This window comes from Mustela nivalis (assembly GCF_964662115.1).
Source record: "Mustela nivalis genome assembly, chromosome: 11".
In the NCBI taxonomy this organism is placed as follows: Eukaryota; Metazoa; Chordata; class Mammalia; order Carnivora; family Mustelidae; genus Mustela; species Mustela nivalis.
The window spans coordinates 23900732-23920603 of NC_139030.1; the positions used below are offsets into that span (position 1 = coordinate 23900732).

At 37.5% G+C, this 19872-nt stretch overlaps 1 protein-coding gene across 1 annotated transcript in view; it reads right to left on the reverse strand.

Annotated features, from left to right (window-relative positions):
- Positions 1-3432: 3432 nt before the first annotated feature.
- The window catches only part of NXPH2 (neurexophilin 2), a 113272-nt gene continuing 96832 nt past the window's right edge, over positions 3433-19872 (reverse strand). The window contains exon 2 of the mRNA XM_082690253.1: positions 3433-4335. Within this exon, the coding sequence (XP_082546379.1) occupies positions 3592-4335 (744 nt within the window). The 3' untranslated portion in view covers positions 3433-3591. The remainder of the gene's footprint in view (positions 4336-19872) is intronic.

Sequence of the window (19872 nt, forward strand, 5' to 3'; positions counted from 1 at the left end):
TTCAGAAGCTTACTTGAACCAGCATAACCTAGGATGCTTATTAAGATGTAGATTCCTCTAGTCAATGATACCGTAATAACATTGTATGATGACAGATGGTAGCTACAGTCATAGTGAGCATAACATAATGTATAGAGAAGTTGAGTCACTATGTTGTACATCTGAAACTAATGTAGCACTGTGTGGCAACTATACTTAAATTAAAAAAAATTAAAGGTTAACAAAATGTAGATTTCCTATAAAAAGTATATGATCCCTGTAGCACATTCACTAAATCGGGCTTCCTAGGTAAATAGTTCTCTTAGTCGTTAAATGTGTATACGGGCCACATGGGGATCTTGTTAAAAAGGAAAACACCTAATTCAGTGCGTCTGGGGGTAGGACGTGGGATTCTGTATTTCTAACAAATTTAGAGGTAACACTGCTGATCTGTCCACCACACTCTGAAAGGCAGGGCTCTCAGAGCTGGGGCTGCCCCTCCAACCTGGCAGAACCACGTCTTGAGCGAAGACAGAATTAGCCAGATTGTGGAATGTTTAAAATGTAGCACTCATGCCTAAATTGTAGCATGTAGCATCCAAGTCATATAAAGTAAAGTAGAAAGGTGTTGCAGAATAAAGATGAAAGACTATAATGCAATATGCATCAGGTGCTCTTATGGGCGGTCATATCAGAGAACTATACCCTTTGTTGCTGTTATTGTAATCATGAGAATGCACTGAAATTCCAAGTACCCAGCAGTAGGAAGGAAATTGTTCCCTTTTTACTGATTGCAGCTTTGCTGGATGCTGTCCATAGGCTCTTTCTCTCATTGCCCTTCCACAGAGCTTACAGAGTCTGTGGCTGATATGATCACATTGTTCTTAGTCTTGGAAATATGGTTTCTTTCCTGATTCAGTGTGATGAGTAAAAAGATTGGTCATGCTGAAGGGGAAAAGGTCTTCAAACTAATTTGCTTTCTAGTAAGCAGCAAGCCTGCAGAGCCCCTGGAAAGACGCCTAACATCTCCCTGAAGATTAAATTTCTGCTAAGTTTTTTTTTTTTTAACTTAAAACATGTTTATTGAATTATAATTGACATATAACATTATAGTAGTTTCAGGTGTACAATGATTATGTTTTCGTTTTTAAAAGTGTCTATTCTTTAACTTTTGAAGAATTTGTAATTGTGTGTACAGTTAGCTTACATGAATGTCCTTTCCCTCAACTGTAATATTCAAAGGCAAAAATGGTTTTGTAGAAATGTATGCATTTGCATGTTTAAATGGGATCTGATTTATATTGTGCCAAGTACCATTACTGGCAATTATGTAGTCTTTGAAATGAAATTATGACTTAAAAATGTATGTGGCATATGTTCTACTCCAATTAAAAAAAATATGCCTAGGGAAACTTTCTTTCCTTTTTTTTTTTTTAATTCCACAAACCCTGCTAAAATCTAAGAACTGTGTAAACCGATCTCCATTTTTACCCTTTGCATAGATATGTTTATATTACTCAACATTTGAACATCAGAGAGTTCTTAACCATATTTCATGTTGTAATAATAATAATGATAATAATAATTAATATCAATCATAATAGAACCTCACACTCGTAGAGGTCTCATCAGGTTTCAGGCTACATGCCAAGTGCTTTATATGAATTATTCTTTTATTCTACATTAATGTCTTCATAGTCAAGGTGCTTTGTTTAATATATACATAAGGAAAATCATAAGGCTCACTTGGGGATCTGTGCGCATGCGCACACGCACACACACACACACAAAACCCTTGTGAGAACAAAACCAATAATAGTCTTAAAAAAAAAAAACCCTGAAGTCATGTGACAGATTTAGCAAATTCTTTTTATTTACATAGAAATGTGTACACATACTTTCTCTGTACACAGAAAATTCTAAGTATATATACATATATGGTTCCCACGTATTTTACAATAAATAGTATTTTAATCCTGTCTATAGATGAAAATAAAAGGATGCCTCAAAATATTTCACACCAACCACAAAATTACGAAAGCACCTGATGAACTCAGAGCAAAAATTTCAAGCCTGTACTACCACACACTAAGCCTAGTACATTTTTTTTTTTTTACAAAAGACAAAATCAAACACTGTACAGAGATCACCAGTAAACAGAAAGGAATGGAGATGCAAAATAGAGAACAGAGCTGTTGGCTCTTCAAACAATGTAGAAAGAGCATTTTTGTTGGTTAGACTTGTCTTCTTTAAGTTTAATGTTTTACTTCAATTGGTATTTTACAGATAAGGGGGCAAAAGTGAACACCTACTGTAAAAAGAGTAACCTTTCCATGAGTCTTAAGAGTTCTAGAAACCTTATTGCTGGCCAGCCAGACCCTCTTTCTGTGTTGATGCAAAGATCATTCACATCTATGTTGCAGGACACCTGTCCACACCCCCGCCCCGCTCCCCCCCAGAGAAGAGAGCAATGCTCCAGCAGTGAAGCCACTTTAATTTGGAAGTGATTTCAAAAGCCTGGTGAGTCAGGTTGTTGACACTTAATAATAATCAGTCATGTTTCAATATACTCTTTATCTCCAGGTAGTGTTTGATCCCCACTCAAATAATTAATGAAATGCAAAGAGGACTTAATCTGGGAGGCTAGAAATAATGAATCCATAATCCTGGAATTTTGTCAATCCACTTCCAATTATTTTCTCTGTTCTTGCCTAGAGAACAAAATTGCTTTCTCTCAGTTTCGGAGTTGTTCTATGTGTGTATATAAACTCACACTATCAAATGAATAGCATGAAGTTATAGGTTATAGGGTAGAATGCAGATTTTATGGTACTTTTGGCAATCTCATGGCATTGAATTTGGCAAAAGAATCTAAAAACATCATGAGCTTCATGACTGTGGGACTGACTTAAAATATACTCGGGTTCGCTTTCCCAATGCCCCATATTACTACTCAGATGAGAATCCTAAAGATGGTGGCCAACCCAGGACTAAGTGTTTAAGTCTCATCCCAGCCTAGCTCAGATAATCATGTGTTTAGTTCCACTGTGGCACTGTAACCTCACACATGGGTTTTGAAACAAATTTTACCCCTTCATCTCTCATATCAATAACAGCACTGATGTGGGGGAAGGACAGATATAAAAAAAGAATTCAATGTCAAAAATGTGATTCATCTATCAAATGCTATCTTTTCAGTTACTTTACTGAATCTGCTAATTTTAAGGTAACCTTCCAAAACAAATTTCAAAGGCAGGCTCATTTCAAGAGCAATGTGTATCACATGCATAATTCGGTTCTTTTTCGTTACATGTTTCTACCATTGATGTTGATTTTAGAGAAACAACAATATTTCTAGGACTTAGCCATCCTACATGAAAGTGATGGCTTCATACACAGTTTGACTTTTCAGATTAAGGTACGAGCGAAACAAACACATGTCACATTTAAAGATGTTTCTTTTTCTTTTTTTTTAATTTGAAAGCCTAATAGGGAACTAAGGTTCACTGCCAGAAACAAAAGGGATCCTTTACCACGAAGAGTTGGCCTTGGTTCTTGGTCATTCTAATGAAATATGTATTCACCCCTCATTTATATCACTGTTGGAAAGATTCAGCCAGAAGATAAATATGGAGTCTCACTATGGTAATTGTAGTCAGGACAGACTTTTTGCACAAGTTTATAATCAACACTGTAAAAGGCAATGTAAATGCAAATGACCTTGAAGGGTTTGGAACACAACCAAGACACATGGCTCTGAGTCTGCTCCTGGTAGCAGATCTTCGATGGGTCAAAGTTGCACAGGGCAGTCTTCTTCGCCCGGTCTGTTTTTTCATATTCAATGCGACAATTGAAAGATTTGGATTCCTTGGTCTCCAAGGTAGACTGCGGGGAAACTTCAAATTCCACCACTTTGGAGGGGGGTACCAAACTCACTGAAACATTGCCTAGGCCTGTGGAATTATGTCGGAAATAAACACTGAAGGTTCCATTTCCATGGTCAACAATTTTTCCTGTGATGAGGAGATTGAGTTTAACAGTTTTAATGTTGGAGTGGAAGTCGCCCCACCCAAACATCTTCTTAAATTTTCCCGTCTTTACTATTGGCCTCCGTTTAGTTCTTGCCAGTGGCTCCTGAACCTCCGTGACATTGGCCAGCCAATCCCAAAAGTTTTCCATGCTGTCCGCATATGCCAAGTGTCCAGGCTTTGAGACAGGAGACTGTTTAACAAACAGGCGCAGAGGATTGATGATCCTTGAGTGCACCACGTTTCCAACCAAGGTCCCGGGAGCATCTTTGTCTTCCCAGTCCAGCCCCTCTGTGGCATGCACTGCCTTCTCACTGTCACAGAATAGCTGTTTGAAAAGAAGAAAGAGAAATAAACTTGAGGTTAGGCTTTGAGCACACACACTAAAGCCAAAGCAAAGGGGAAGTGCTTGCAGTATTATTTCAATTCTTGACAAATAGCATTTCACTCACAGAGCTGGGCTCAACAGCGTAACAAGATGAGCATCTATTCAGGCAATGTAAAATCGTGAGCACAAAATTCAAATTAGGAAGAAAGTATTTCATTTTAATGGGTTAATGTGGTTTTCATCCCTGCTTCCTCATATTTATAATACTATCTTTTGAGATTGGAGGAAGTAATATATTTTGGCATCTCATTTCATAAAAACATTCCATTTGTGTGGTCTTCTCTTTCAGGTAGAAGATGACTCCCCAATGCTGGTTGAAGCCATCTGAATGCAAAATATTGTACTCTTTTAAGTCTTTTAAGTATATTTAAGTCTTTTTTTTAAGTATACTTAAGTATACTTAAGTCTTTTAAGTATACTTGGAAATATTAAGGATATTATTACATTCAAAGGCTTATGTCAAATAATTTCATAGCTTTTAATATAATTCCATCTCAACCTCTGTAATAAAAAAAAAAAGGAGTATGAATAGTAAGAGAAAGTTCTACAAAAGTTTGAGTTGAAAAAAAATTTCAAATTTTGTGGTCCTAACAGAAACAGAAACAAATTAGAAATGTTTATTTTGAATTAATAACAGACCATAGATTATCCAATAAATTTTATTATAATTGAATTCTATACCCTGAAAGGATTGCTAAGAAAGAATGCAAATTAGTTTTATGGATTCCATAGAATGTGGTTCAGATCACACCCACTGAAACATAGTACTTTATCTGGATCTGATGTTTCTTCTTATTCTTTTTGTAGTGCAAGAGTCCCCATAATTTCTAAAAATCAATTAGTTAAGCCAATATTGATTTTGAGGGATGGAGTCATAATATATGAAACTGTTGCCTGGAGTGAATATTTATGGATGAGTTATAAAGTCCGGAAAATAGAGGTTTCTAGTGGAAACACAGATAGCCTCTTATCTCTAATGGCACAAACCACTCTGGTAATGATTCTCCAGAAAACTGTCAGCATGATGAAAAGGATGAGAGAGAAGTGAAGCTGTATTTATGAACTGTTTCCCCAACCCTTTCAAACTTGGCAAAGTGCCTAGTAAAAGTAGTCTCAGATTATTACAGAAATTATTGCTTTCAATCCAATTTTTGAGGGAAAAAAAAAAAGAAGACACAGCTTGGATTATAAATATTGTACTCCACCATATGGTAGAACTTAATAATAACATGAGGTTATCTTCTATAGATTCATGAGAGCTTAGAAGTTTAAGTTCTAATAGAGTTTTGTGAAAAGTGTTTTCAGCTATACCTCAACCCCCTAAGATCACGTTAGAGTCTGAAAGCAAGGACTTCAATGCATGGGTTTTTTCTTTTTGTGTACTTTGGGTGAGGAGGTGGGGTAGGGTGCGTAATATATTTGCCTCTGATTAATTTCCTGATGGCTTTTCTTCTTCATGTCTAGTATTTTTAAAAATTCTTTTCCCTTAAATTACTAAGGTTTGGCAGAAGGGCAAACTGAAACAATGCACAGTCTTACTATTTTGAGAACCTAAATCTGTGCAACCTTCTTAGAGGTTTATGTATCCTGAGTTGATACTTCTTTCCTCTGCTGATGTTGAAAGGTGAGTATATTCACCAGGAAAAGAAGAATCCTTACTCTGGATTTCTGGCTCAAAATATTCTGGGTATCTCTGACAGTGAGACTAGCTTTCTGATTTTGAATATATATATATATTTTTACATTTTTATTTTTTTTTCAAGATTTTATTTATTTTGACACAGAGAGATACAGTGAGAGAAGGAACACAAGCAGGGGGAGTGGGAGAGGGAAAAGCAGGCCTCCCACAGAGCAGGGAGTCTGATGAGGAACTTGATCCCTAGACCCTGGAATCATGACCTGAGCTGAAGGAAGACACTTGAAACTGAGCCACCCACGTCCCTTTTTTATTTATTTGAGAGAGAGAGAGAGAGAGAGAGAGAGAGAGCAGGAGTAGAGGAGGGGGAGGATAGAAGGAGAAGAAGAAGCAGACTCCCCGATGAGGTGGGGCTCAATCCCAGAACCCTGGGATTATGACCTAAACCGAAGACAGAGGCTTAACCAACTGAGCCACCCAGGTACCCCCTATTCTGAATACTCTTACTACGATGTGTAAATCTCATTCAAATCCTTTGGTACTTGCCCATGGGGTTCAGTGGAGGCTTCAGTTATGACTTAAGTTCCCTGAGAGCTGACTGAAGAAGCCTGGTCCAACTGACATGCCACCCTCTCCCCAGCAAGACGTCCAAGGACACATGGGCAGGTAAGAAACCCCTTCCTGATCAAGGTCCTTTTTCTCTTTTCTGTGGTTGTGATTCTTGTTGCCCAGAGTCTACTATCTGTTTTTCATCCATTTCCAGTATTTCATGAGATGTGCTTTGCTTAGTCCATGCTGATAGACCAAGACATATATTTCACTTACTGAGAATCTTGTCTGTAAGAGCTTTACTTCCTGATCTCTACTCCCAGACTTGGTACAGTTTACAAACTTCTTTTCTCACTCCTGCCTTCCTTCCTCTCTTTGATAGAGTAAATCTTTTCCAACATTTTCCCCTTCTAAATTTTTTTTTTTTTAAACTCAGATCTTATCTTTATACACCATGCTGTCAATCAATGTTTTATTAGCAGGACTAAGGCTGATTTTCCATTCAAAAATATTTTTTTTTGCTCATAAGTATGAGCACATTCTTTGCTCCCAGGGGCAACATGATCGTTTTTTAGCTCCCTCAAAATGTTTGTTTTACATTATACATTTTCCTGAATTTTCTACCTGGATCATTTTTTCTCACTTACTGCTTGGCCTGATTTTCTCCTTACTTTTCCATTATTGAAAACTTATAAACATGAATGATGAAAACCTCATTCAATGACAAATAAGTTTGAAAGTTGACTGGTATTGGCCTTTTACTCATCATAGATGCCATTATGAGACAGATGTTAAGAAATCCTCTTACCTCTAGGACTTCTGCTGTGCTGGTTCTGAGATTATTCAATGGTAATAAGAAAAACAAGAATAATAATACTAAAAATTCATTTACTGAGTGTCAAAAAAATATGAAAACTTTCTTTTTAGTAATTTATGTTATACAAATTGACCCAAACATATGTGACTAACCCTAAGAAATTAAAGTGTAAAAACAAAAACAAAAACTAAGTTTATCAAACAGATAACTTATATGCAATTATTTGGTTTTAGAAAGGCTCTTCAACCCTTCAGAAAATATTTTTCATATAAGAATTTAAAATGTAATTTGACTTTTAAAAAGTATATTCTAACACAATACTCTACAGATTCAAACCCATTCAAGGAGCTCATGATTTTAAGGTAGGCTTATATAAAAACATAATAAAATGTAACTAATAGCACAGGCCTGTAATTGGTCCCTGCTCTTGGGAAAATACTAACAGTATTTTAGATAAAAGACATTTTTATATAAAAAGTAGATATACATATATTTTAATTTTTTTACTTTGCCCTAGACCATCACTTTACTTTGACAACAACGTTAAACAAGTTGAGAAAAGCTGTGTATAACTTCATCTCTTTATTACTTAATTTTTTTTAAAGATTTCATTTATTTATTTAAGAGAGAGAGACAAAGAGTATAAGTAGGGGAGGAGGCAGAAGAACAAGCAGGCTCACCATTGAGCAAGAAGCTCAATGCTGGGCTCCATCCCAGGACCCTGAGATCATGACCTGAACCAAAGTCAGACACTTAACCAAGTGAGCTGCCCAGGCAGCCGTTTTTTACTTCAAAATACATGACAGTTATCAAAAATACTGATTTCCAAATCTAAATCCAAATCTCAAAAAGTTATCAAATAATGAGAACAGTGTAATTAAATGGGTAAATATATTGCTAATTGTCCTACAAAGCTGACAACTGTACCTCCTCTCCCAACTTACTGTCCCTTTGGTATAACATGTTCAGCATTCCCCCAGGAATATTTTGTTAAGATGAATGCATCACTGCTGAGAGGGTACCCCCTTCTAAACCAGGTCTGCAAAGATAGGTTGTATGATCCAAGTCTCCAAGGCTCATGCTTAACATCAAAGATCTAAAGAAGGATGACTAGGGGTTGGATGAACTATAACCCTGCCCCACACTCATTCATACACTCCCAGTATGGAAGCAGAACGGTGGAAAAGGCACAGGCATCCGGTGCCTGGTGACCTCACACCCCTTACTTGAGTGTTTGATGTGAGCCCATTTCCTCACCTATCTCTCTCTTGCTGATTGATTGTAAGGACCAAATTTTAAAAATGGATGGAAATTACCGAGCCCTATTTCTGGCAAAAGGCATTCAATGACTGATGGCTCTTGCACGGTCCAATGGATAGTACCATGTTTCCTATTCAAGAACTGTCTTCAAAGGGTTGTATGAATTCTTGCGCCTTCAGGAAGCTGATTAATGGTTAATCAAGCAACTTGTTCGGTGCCATATAATAAATTAGTGACTGAGTAGAAAACACCTTTCTCAACCCCAGAACATCAATCATTTCCTCATGTTTCCACTCTCACTGGCATCTGAGTCACAGCCAGATCATAGGCACAGGTGAGCTCTCTTTGCCAACAGAACCTGTTTGTGGATCTTTGATTCCAACCTACCGAATGAGTCAGCGAAAGGACATGCTGGGAGAGTCTGGAGGTGGTTCTGAATCTGTTGGCTAACACTCTGTCCAAGTCAATGTTGTTAGATGTTATCTGCAAAACACATGGTTGTATCCCTTTGCTTACTTTTCTATTTGCTGTGGCTTTCTATGGCTATCACTGCTTCCTTTGGTCCCATCATATTACAATAATAATGCAAAAATATTTAAGCGCAAGCAAACCCAAAATGGAGTTTCAAAAAGGGAGAAAAAAAGGAATTGCTGTGCTTTATCTGTTTGAACATTCCCTGATTTCCACACATTTATCAAAGTTTAAGTAATTTATGTCTTGGCAGGGTGTATCAATTTCACAAAGCACACACATTAGCGAGATACAATGATATCATATTAGCTTTTTCTGCATCTTACAGAGGAGCTCAGAAAGATTAATAAAAGCTCAAACCTTCATCAATTAAATGAAGCAGGTGGAAGGGAGGGAGTAGAGAAAGAAGACTGTATTTCATCTCAGTTCTTTGTTTTTAGGGGGGGGAAGCTGGCAGGTTCAAATCATTCATCATAACAAGCAGGAGTTGAATTTCGCTGATAATTAAATGCATTTTTTCCCAAGAGACAAAGAAGCTGCAATGAATTTTATAGTAGCAGATGTGAGAACTGTCACGAATTATGGAAATAATTTATAAACTAAAAAAGCATTTTCCTCTGCAAATACTATATCAGAAGATCCTTTTAAAAACTATATCTGTCATATACTTTTCAATAAATGATTTATTTTATAGTAATTTTAGTTTTATAGAAAAATTTTGTCATACAGAGAGTTACCATATACCTGGCATCCCACTGCCTGTACTGCTAACATCTTACGTTATGTGCTTGTAACAACTAATGAACCAACACTGACACATGATTATGAAATGAAGTCTATAGTTGACTCGGATTTCCTTTGTTTTTCCTTAGTGTCCTTTATCTACTCGAGGATCCCATCTAGAACCCCGCATTATGGCCATCATGAATCCTTAGGTTTGTCTTGGCTGTGACAGCTACTTAGTCTTTCCTTTTTTTTTTTTTTTTTTAAAAGATTTATTTATTTATTTATTTGAGAGCTAGCAGGGGGAAGGGAGGGACAAAGAACCTCAAGCAGACTCCAGACCGAGCATGTAGCCTGACACAGGGCCACATCCCATGACCCTGAGATCAGGACTTAAGCTGAAACCAAGAGTCGGACACAACTGACTGAGCCACCCAGGCACCCCAGTCTTTTCTTGTTTTTGATGAAATGGTATGTTTTGAAGAGTACCGGTTAGGCATTTTGTAGGATGTTCTTCAATTTGAGTTTGTCTGATTTTTGTTCCATGATTACACTGGGGTTATAGGTGGGGGAGGAAGTGCCATTTTCATCACTTTATCTCAGGGGCACATGTTAGCAACATACTTTATTACTGTCGAAGTTATTCTTTCTATTCTGGGAGAAAAGATCCTTTTTTCAAAGTTTTCCTTTCAGAATTTTCATAAAACGTGTTCATTTTTGTTATCATAAGCTTAGTTTAATTCACATCTAATTCAGTGGCACTTGGTTTAGGATTATTGTTATTTTTTAAACCGGTATTCTCAAGCCTTTCAGTTTATAACTATTGAATCACTGAATTATCTAAAATAACCTAAGAGTTGTTTAGGAAGTCATATGCTCCTTATAAAGTATTTCAGCAATACTGTATGCTATACATTTGCCTGTCCTCGTGATTAGTTATTTTGTTTTTATTTAATATTAATTTCTTAAAAACTTGGGTCCATTTCAGTAACTGAGAGCTCAGTCAGAAGAGCTTATTCTATCAATATCTTTCATAGAATTAGATGCTGACTATAACAGGGTCAACTGTCCCTTCTCTCAAGTTTGAAGCCGGCCCACCATACTTGTCTCTAGACACCCCCAGTGAGTCTTATCAACTCTTGAGATGAGGCACTCTTGGTGTCTGTTTATCAAGGGGCATGGAGCTAATGAAAGAAAGCCTCACAAAAGAGCATTCTATATTCATAGTACTCCGGGTGCTAAAGGATCATGAATGCTATGTGCTCTCACTTGGGATCTGGGGATAGTGAGACCTTTGGCATAATTATGAGATAACCCTTTTCTCGACGTCTATCATTGTGACAGCTTTGCTTTTTCTCTGTAGCTGCACGCTATAGGGCTGAGGAGAGGAGATTTCTTTACACACAGTGCATAACAGAAAGGAAGTTAAGGGCATTTAAAGCTTTGAGCTTCTGGGGTTCAAATTCCATTCAATCTATACCATGCCACTATCTGTCCAGGTAGTTCTATCTTATAGCATTTTGAGCAGATGGTGTTTTCATTTGAAGAAATGCCAGCAGAAGAGATCTCTCCACCAGCCCTGCGGTCCCGGTCCAGTGTTTAACAGTTACAGCTGACACATTTATTTTGTTCCCACTAACTCTTCACTGACATGACACCAGGGGAGTAGGAAAGGCTTGAATTTCTTAAGTAACTGAAGCTTAGCACTTGAAGCTCGCTGCTTCTATATATAGTTCTCCTGACTTAGCAAGGCCAGACTGGATGACATTAACATACCTTTCTTAAGAAAGTAGGAAGCCTGAAACAGCTTGGAAATGTTTCCACAAAAATTATTTTACTTTTGGAGGAGTAAATTAATTGCCTCACTGGCTTTTGCCTATACCTGCAGCCAGATGAATGTGACTGGACTCCTTCCCACATTGCATTTACAAATGACTGGACTGGGAGACAAAATGGAAAGTCCCAAACAAGTCCGTCCATTGTCGAAAAGAATCTGTCGGCATATCCTCCAGCAGCTGAATTTGCCCAAACAGAAAAACTGTTCCAAGAGTGATGGAATGAATGAAAGAAGCAGACACAAGGAATTCAATCAGAATATGTTAAACACTACAGCAGGGAAGAATGAGGCATGGAAATAGCAGTGCTTTGATTTGCTGCAAGGAGTTGGGGTCAGAGCACTGGGATGGTAATCTGGCATCATCACTTATGATCCCATCATCCTGGGCCAGTCATGACTGTTTTTTCAATGGTAAGAGTAGAGGCAGGGAGGGTTGGAGTTGAACTTGGGAGAGAAGGAGGTCCTGAGGGTAGCAAGTGAATCAGGGTGAGGCCGCTCTGTGGGCAGGACACTTATAATGACGTGAGTTCTATAGTCCAGAGGATTGAGGAGACACAGAGCCGTGGCCAGAGATGTAAGCGTTCATGTTTAATCACTGACTGAACACCTATTTATGGAGTGCCTTCCAGATGTAGCATTTATGCTCTAGGTATTGAGAGAACGTTGCTCAAGGGGCAGATAAAGTTTCTGCCTTCATAGGATTTGTAGAAGAGCAGGAACAAGAAGAATAAATCATACATAAATCTCACTTATTTATGCTTGTCATAAGGGCCAGGAAATTTATCTGTATATCTATACCTGTATCTATATCTATACCTGTATCTATATCTACATATATCAGCACAGCAGGAAGTCAAGAGCCCTAGTCCTCAACAGGGAGAGAAACAGCACAGGGAGTAAATAGAACCATGTAATTAGTACCTTTATTCTGATGAGAGAAATGAAATCCAAGATTTACCAGTTGATGATTGATAATGAATAAATCAGTGACAAGGAAACATATTGATCTTGGTATTTATACTCCTTTTTTCCTACTCTAAATTATGTATTGATTTGTTTATAATTACTAATGAGAGTATGATAACATTATAAGACAATAGTTATATTTCTTCTAGTGAAAGGTTAATTTTTTTTCTTTTTCTTTTTCTTCTGCCCCCCCCCCCAACTTTATTGAGGTATAAATGACGAACAAAATTGTAATATGTTTAAAGCAATCCATGTGAGGATTTGATACATGTTGACAGTGTGAAAGGATCCTCCGCACCCAGTTAATTAACACATCCCTCACCCCAGAGTTACCTTTTTAGGGGGAAGGTGAGTGAACCCTTAAGAAAGGGTTCTTGGCAAATTTCAATTGTACAACACAGTACTATATATTACAGTTACCAAGCCGTACATTAGAACTAAAGAACTTACTTGTCTTATAACTAAAAGTACATGACCACCTCTGTTAACCATAAGTGGACTCCAACGTTCTCAGCACTGAATTCCTGATTAGGAAGTCTAGTACTCTTAGGTAGCAACGCTAGCCAGCCTGGGCTTTCACCCTTAAACCTCCTACGAGATGCTGAAGGTTTATAATACCTTTGACCCTGGAACAACATGGGTTTGAACTCTGCAGGTCCATTTATATGCAGATATTTTTCAATAAATACCATAGGGTACAGTAAATTAACTTTCTCCTCCTTATGATTTTCTTTTTTTTTTCCTTATGATTTTCTTAATAACATCTTATTTCCTCTAGCTTCCTTATTTTAAGAAAGTAGTACACAAGAATATATAACAGTATATAACATACAAAAATAGGTGTTAATCTATTGTTTAGGTTATGGGTGGTAAGTCTTCCAGTCAATAGATTACTAGTAGTTCAGTTTTAGGGGAGTTAAATGTTATATGTGGATTTTTGATTGTGTGGAGGTCAGCACCCCTAACTTACTGTGTTGTTCAAGGGTAACTGTATACATTCTTGGGTTCTGGGAGAGTCAGGCCTTTGCCATGATTATGTTATAGCTCTTTCCTATAATACTATATAACTAATACAATATATATTAATGCTGATTGATAATAAACTAAGTATGTTCTGGGTAAGTATTCTGAAATAAGGTAGGTTTGTCTTTATGTTTCTAGGTGTGTGAAAAGATGCTAGTAGACAATAAATTTGAATGATATCTATGATTTTCACAAGAAATACTGATTGTTCTAAATAAAAGGAAGAACAAAACAAATATTTGTTTTCACAATCATAGCACTGAAAGACATCTATACCTCAAGAGGATGTTTTCAGTTTTCTGTGTTTACAATGAATATATAGTATTTACAGCTCACACTGCTTTACCATGAAACACTTGCCATAATATATATAACACACAATGCACAGATTATATATATTACCTACCATTAACAAGGAAGGCCATACCCTTAACTGTTTCATACTGCACTAAAAATATGTAGTCCTCTGGGGGCACCTGGGTGGCTCAGTGGGTTAAGCCTCTGCCTTCGGCTCGGGTCATGATCTCAGGGTCCTGGGATCGAGTCCCGCATCGGACTCTCTGCTCGGCAGGGAGCCTATTTCCCCCCCACCTCTCTCTCTGCCTTCCTCTCTGCCTACTTGTGATCTCTCTGTGTCAAACAAATAAATAAAATCTTAAAAAAAAAAAAATGTACTCCTCTGTCCATTAAAAGAAAAAAAAATCCGAATTTCCAGGATGAAGCAGAGGGAACCAAATGCTCCAAACTTGTGGATTTGTACCAAGCTGGGAGAGTTGGCTTTTCCTTAATAACAGAAGTGGCATATGCTACAAGAGATAAATTGATACCAATCTGTACAAATATTTTTTAAAGGCAGCTGGCTTGCCCTCCCTTGGATATCCTGGAATCATTCATTAATGTTCTTTTCGAGTGACAATCACTGCTAAGTGCCAGTTTGGAAGGAGAACTGGTTTGTTTAATAGCTCTGTTTATAATGTTGTTCATGATGGAATCCATGTAGCTGGCCATTAATTATTTTACTGAGGGTATGAGTCTACGCCAAGAACCCCCAAAGTGACCCCTGCTATACAACCTACAAGTGGCCCACAGATGCCATTATAGAGCTGTATATTATAGAGCCAATAATGAAGGTGGTCTAAAGCCTTATCTTTGTTGCATATATATAGCTTATATAATTGCACTGCTTTAACAATTCTGTCCTGTATCTTGTGGTTAAAACTAAAATGACAACCAGCTCAGCAGAAAGAAAAAAAAAAATCCCTGTCATGATCAAACTCAGCATCCCATTAAATTTTTTATTTGTAAAGGAATCTTGGAAAGCATTTTTTTCTGAGTAGAAATTTTACAGATTATCGTCACTGCCGACAAAATAGAAGCACGTACCTGATGGACAACACACAATGTTATATTGATGATTAGTAGTGTGGCTGGCCCTAAAGTCATATTTCTGGGGCTCTATTACTGAACTGTCACAGCAGATTAAAAGAAGAATGACATAAAGGGAATGAAGGATGGTAGAATCAAACCTGTATCAATATATTAATTGTGCCTATTAATTTTTTTGTGGCAATAAAGTGGCATTGTTTCAAAATTCATTTTGCATGTTGAAAAACAAATGTTTGCTTAGGAGAAGAAAGCTAAACAGTGGACATCCTTCCTTTCTGCTGAGTGTAGCAAATTCATTTTACCTTCCAGATATCTTTTAATAGCTACCCTTTACATTTTTCTAAATTGATACAGGAACTAACAGGAAACATAAATGTGAAGACAGAAATCTTAGCAATAAGAGCCAAAAAGCTAGATTGCAATGCTTGGCAGTAGTTTTATTGCTAAGGTTAAATATGGCAATTCCTATTTTATCCTGATGACAGTAATCTGGAAAATCAATGACATAACTTCTACAAAAAAAATGCACGCACACACACACACACACACACACACAGATACACAGAAATATCATGTGTATAAACACATGCGTACATGCACGTACCATAATTTCTGAAAACATTTAGGGGAAATGGTGTGAAAGGAAACTTAGATTTCATTTTGTATTAGCAAGCTAAATAAAAGGGGCTCTTAAACAAGCATGAACAGGTTAGAAACAAATGTTGAGGATGTCCTGTGGGAGGGGGCTAAGTGTCACGACAAGACCATGCTTCCAGAGTGAAATGGGGTCAGACTGTAGTCTCCATTACTGCAAGTTTTGCAAAGTCAAACAAGGTATTTATTTATTTTTAATTTTTTTTATAATCTAAGAGAAGAAAAATAGTCCATTTGCAGTTTAAGGAATCAATGCATCAGCACGTGAAGCGGTATTGTTTTCATCCATGTGTCCTTATGAACTGCACCCAAGTTTTTTTTTTTTTTTTTTTTAAAGATTTTATTTATTTATTTGAGAGAGAGACAGTGAGAGAGAGCATGAGCGAGGAGGTCAGAGAGAGAAGCAGACTCCCTGTGGAGCTGAGAGCCCAATGCGGGACTCGATCCCGGGACTCCGGGATCATGACCTGAGCCGAAGGCAGTCGTCCAACCAACTGAGCCACCCAGGCATCCCCCCACCCAAGTTTTTAACGAGAGAGAAAAGCTTCACGTGATAGGAACACATAAATACTTCTCAAATATAATGCCTGGGAAACATGAATCCGTGTGTGTGTATGTGGGGGGGTGTTAAGAATTTATTTATTTATTTGACAGAGAGAGAGAGAATACAAGCAAGGGGAGCAGGAGGCAGAGGGAGAGGGAGAAATAGGTTCCTCGCTGAGCAGGGAGCCGGATTTGGGACTCAATCCCAGGACTCTGGGATCATGACCTGAACCTAAGGCAGCCAGTTAACCACTGAGCCACCCAGATGCCCCATGAATCTGTGTCTTCACCTGTAAATGTTGGCATTTGAAAGGGAAATTTACCACAAAGGGAAAAACAGTCAAAGGAGGAGTGGAAATGCCACATATCGCTATTTCTATCCCTTTAAGCAGAGTTTCGATGAGGGATGAGGAAGCACATTGTGGGGGCTGGGTACAGAGAGAGACAGGAGATGGGGGTTAGAAGTGCACATGTGCAGGGCTGTGTACTTCACCATCAAATCCTTTTGATATTTCAGTCTTGAGGTACAATTAGTCTGGCAATTAGCATGCACTGTCTGTGATGGTTAATTTTAAAATTTCTTCTTCTTCTTCTTCTTTTTTTTTTTAAGGAATCTTTACACTGGTGTGGGGCTCCGACTCACAGCCTCAAAATTAAGAGTCATATCCTCCACGGTCTGAGCCAGCCAGGCACCCAGTGATGGTTAGTTTTAAGTGTCAGCTCCGCGAGGTGACAGCGTTCAGTTATTCACACACTAATCTAGGTGTTGCTGTGAAGGTATATTGTCAATGTGGTTGACATTCTCAATTAGTTGACCTTCTCTTTTTCGTTCAAAATGTTCAGTGTTTATTGGTTTGTTCTTTCAACAAACACATGATATTTATTCATTTAAAATAAATCTTCAAATGGTTTTAGATATATAGTTTGGTATTTCACTTAAATGCAAACATTTGCAGTGTACTGGAGATTTTTACATGATCCTACATAAATGTGCTGCTTTATTATGACACAATATAAATGTTTTAGAAAATCAGTGATAGTTTCCATATGATAAAGTATCTATTTCACAAAGAACACAACTGCATTATTACTCATGTAAATGAAACTGATAACAGTGTTAAAATTATTTTTTGCAATAATCATTCCTAATATTTATACTGAGAATTACGGTCTTCATAAATAATCTCATTTGATTCTTATACCTATTTTGTGAGGTGTGGTGGGCAGAAGATAGCCTTGGAGAGCTTATGAGGGGTTGTCTAAGGTCCAAATGTTGAAAGGCAGCAATAAATACAGAAATCAATTTTTTATCAAGTCACTGTTTTTTTCACACTAATACTCTAATGGGTCTGACACCAAAAAAACAACTTGATCAACATAATACAAATAATATGATATAATATAAACTATCTACCTTACAAATAAAAAATTTCTTTTCACTACAAAATGTTTATTCTAGAAAATAAAACTAAGAAAACTAAAAATTAAAGTCAGGTAAATAAATATTTTAGTATTTATATTTATTTTCTTAATATGTAATACAAATGATACATCAATGTGGAGGTTGAGAAAAATTAAGGCCATCCCACCTCAGGTTTAGCCTTAGCATAAGTACAGCCATCTTAGCTCCAGAAGCCATCTCAGACTCCTGTGCCCAAGGGCTGAACTTTTCCCTACTTTACTTTAGTTCTAAGGACACCCACCCTGCTTTAGTTCCAGAGACCCCCCCACCCTGCTTCAGTAACAGGAAGCCCCACCCTGCTTTGGTTCCAGAGACCCCCACCCTGCTTTAGTAACAGGAATCCCCACCCTGCCTTAGTAACAGGAACTCATAAATACCCCTGGCCTTAACTAAGCTCGGGGTCCAAGTTCCTACTCCTCTGTGCCGGGTATACTTGGGCCCAAGCTTAAGCTTGTCGAAAAAATCCTCATGTGACTGCATCAGTGTTGGCTCCTTGATGGTCTCTTGGATGCGAAAACGGGTACAACAACCTTTTGTAAAGTATCTTTAATTACTTTTAAGAAAATACATTGTATTCAGTTGCATACACCTTAAATGCTTTAGAAGAAAAAAATCTCACTATTGCTAAGAGTAAAAATCTGGGCCCATTTTCTCTAGACCTCCTCCTTAAACCTTCCACACTTTGTTGTTCCATCATTTGTCATCCAAGTCCAAGTCAATTATTTGGATCATTTTGGGCAGAACCAAACTTGTTCTCTGGGATGGCTACATCCTTGAAGCCCAAAGAGGTCTTGTGGGCTCTAGTCTTTGTATCCATGGCTTTGCCTTCCTTCTTCATCTTGACCCTTCCCTCTAAAGTGCCTTAGTCCAAGCTGGTGACATTTCTGGTGCTATGAATTTCTTAAAAACACATCAGTTTCCTGTGTCATTCACTGGGGTCCAAACCATTAACAAGAACGTCCTCCACACATCTTTTCTGGATAACTGTATCTATTCCTGGTTTCTGCTGATGTAGTTGATTGGATCCATGAGTCATAGACCTAAAGTCTTTAGCAAAAGCACTCACACCTTTGGTGTTCTCCCCAGAGTCCATCATTTGACTCTAAGTAAAGGAGATTATTCTTCTTGTTGTGGGTGGGCACTATCCAATCAGTCGAAATGTCTTAAAAACAAAATTGTGGTTTGCCTGAGGAAGAAGAAATTGGGCCTCAAAATTGCAGCATTAACTCTTACCTGAAAGTTTCTGGGGCCTGCCCTACAAATGTCAGACTTGGCACCCCCACAATTGCAAGAAGCAATCCCTTGAAAGGTGGCTTTTTAGGTTTCCATTTATCTACTCATCTACCTGTCTTTTCTTTATCATCTCTCTAGCCTGTTGATTCTGTATCTCTGGCTAACTCCAATACACTACCTTTTAATTTCAATAATTATGTTCATGTGTAAATATCTTATTTCATGACTCATTTATGCCTCTTGCTTTCTTATATTGTCCATCGAACCCAGCAGAGGAGATACTTGATCGTGATTTCATCACAAGTTCAGATTTAAGGTCAAGTGTCTCCATGGTCTCCCAAGAGTAACCTGTGCAAGTTCAAAATCACTTCACCTGCCATGTTGTTTGTTATGATCATTATTATTTATTTTTTACTTGACTCTTCCTCTTGTAGACTCCTTGAAGGCAGCTGCTCTGTTTTGCTTGCCTTTACGTTTCCAGCGCTTATCTCAGTGTTTGATTCACAATAAGCGTCCAATGAAAGCTGAGAACATAAATCTGACCAGCAGTGTGTAACATCCTGGACCTTTCACTACTTTTTATTTCCTTAGGTTTTACTCTTAGGCCACTTTGGAAAATGTTCTAAATCCTAAATAAAATGGAGTCGATAAAGTAGTCAAGTAGAAAAAGTAGGGGAGACAGGGAAAGAAGAGTTACACGTTGGGAGAATGGAACTGAATAAGCAGAAATGATAATGTGGTAGAGGAAGAATGAAAATTAAATAGAAAAAATTCAAAATAATATTTGAAAGTTTTGGCAGGAATTAATGAAAAACTTAATTTAGAGAGTATTATTAAAAAAAAAAAAAACTGAATTCTATTACTCTCAAGGGGTACTTATTCCCGTGACTGTCTTCTCCCTAGAAGTTGAGATTTAC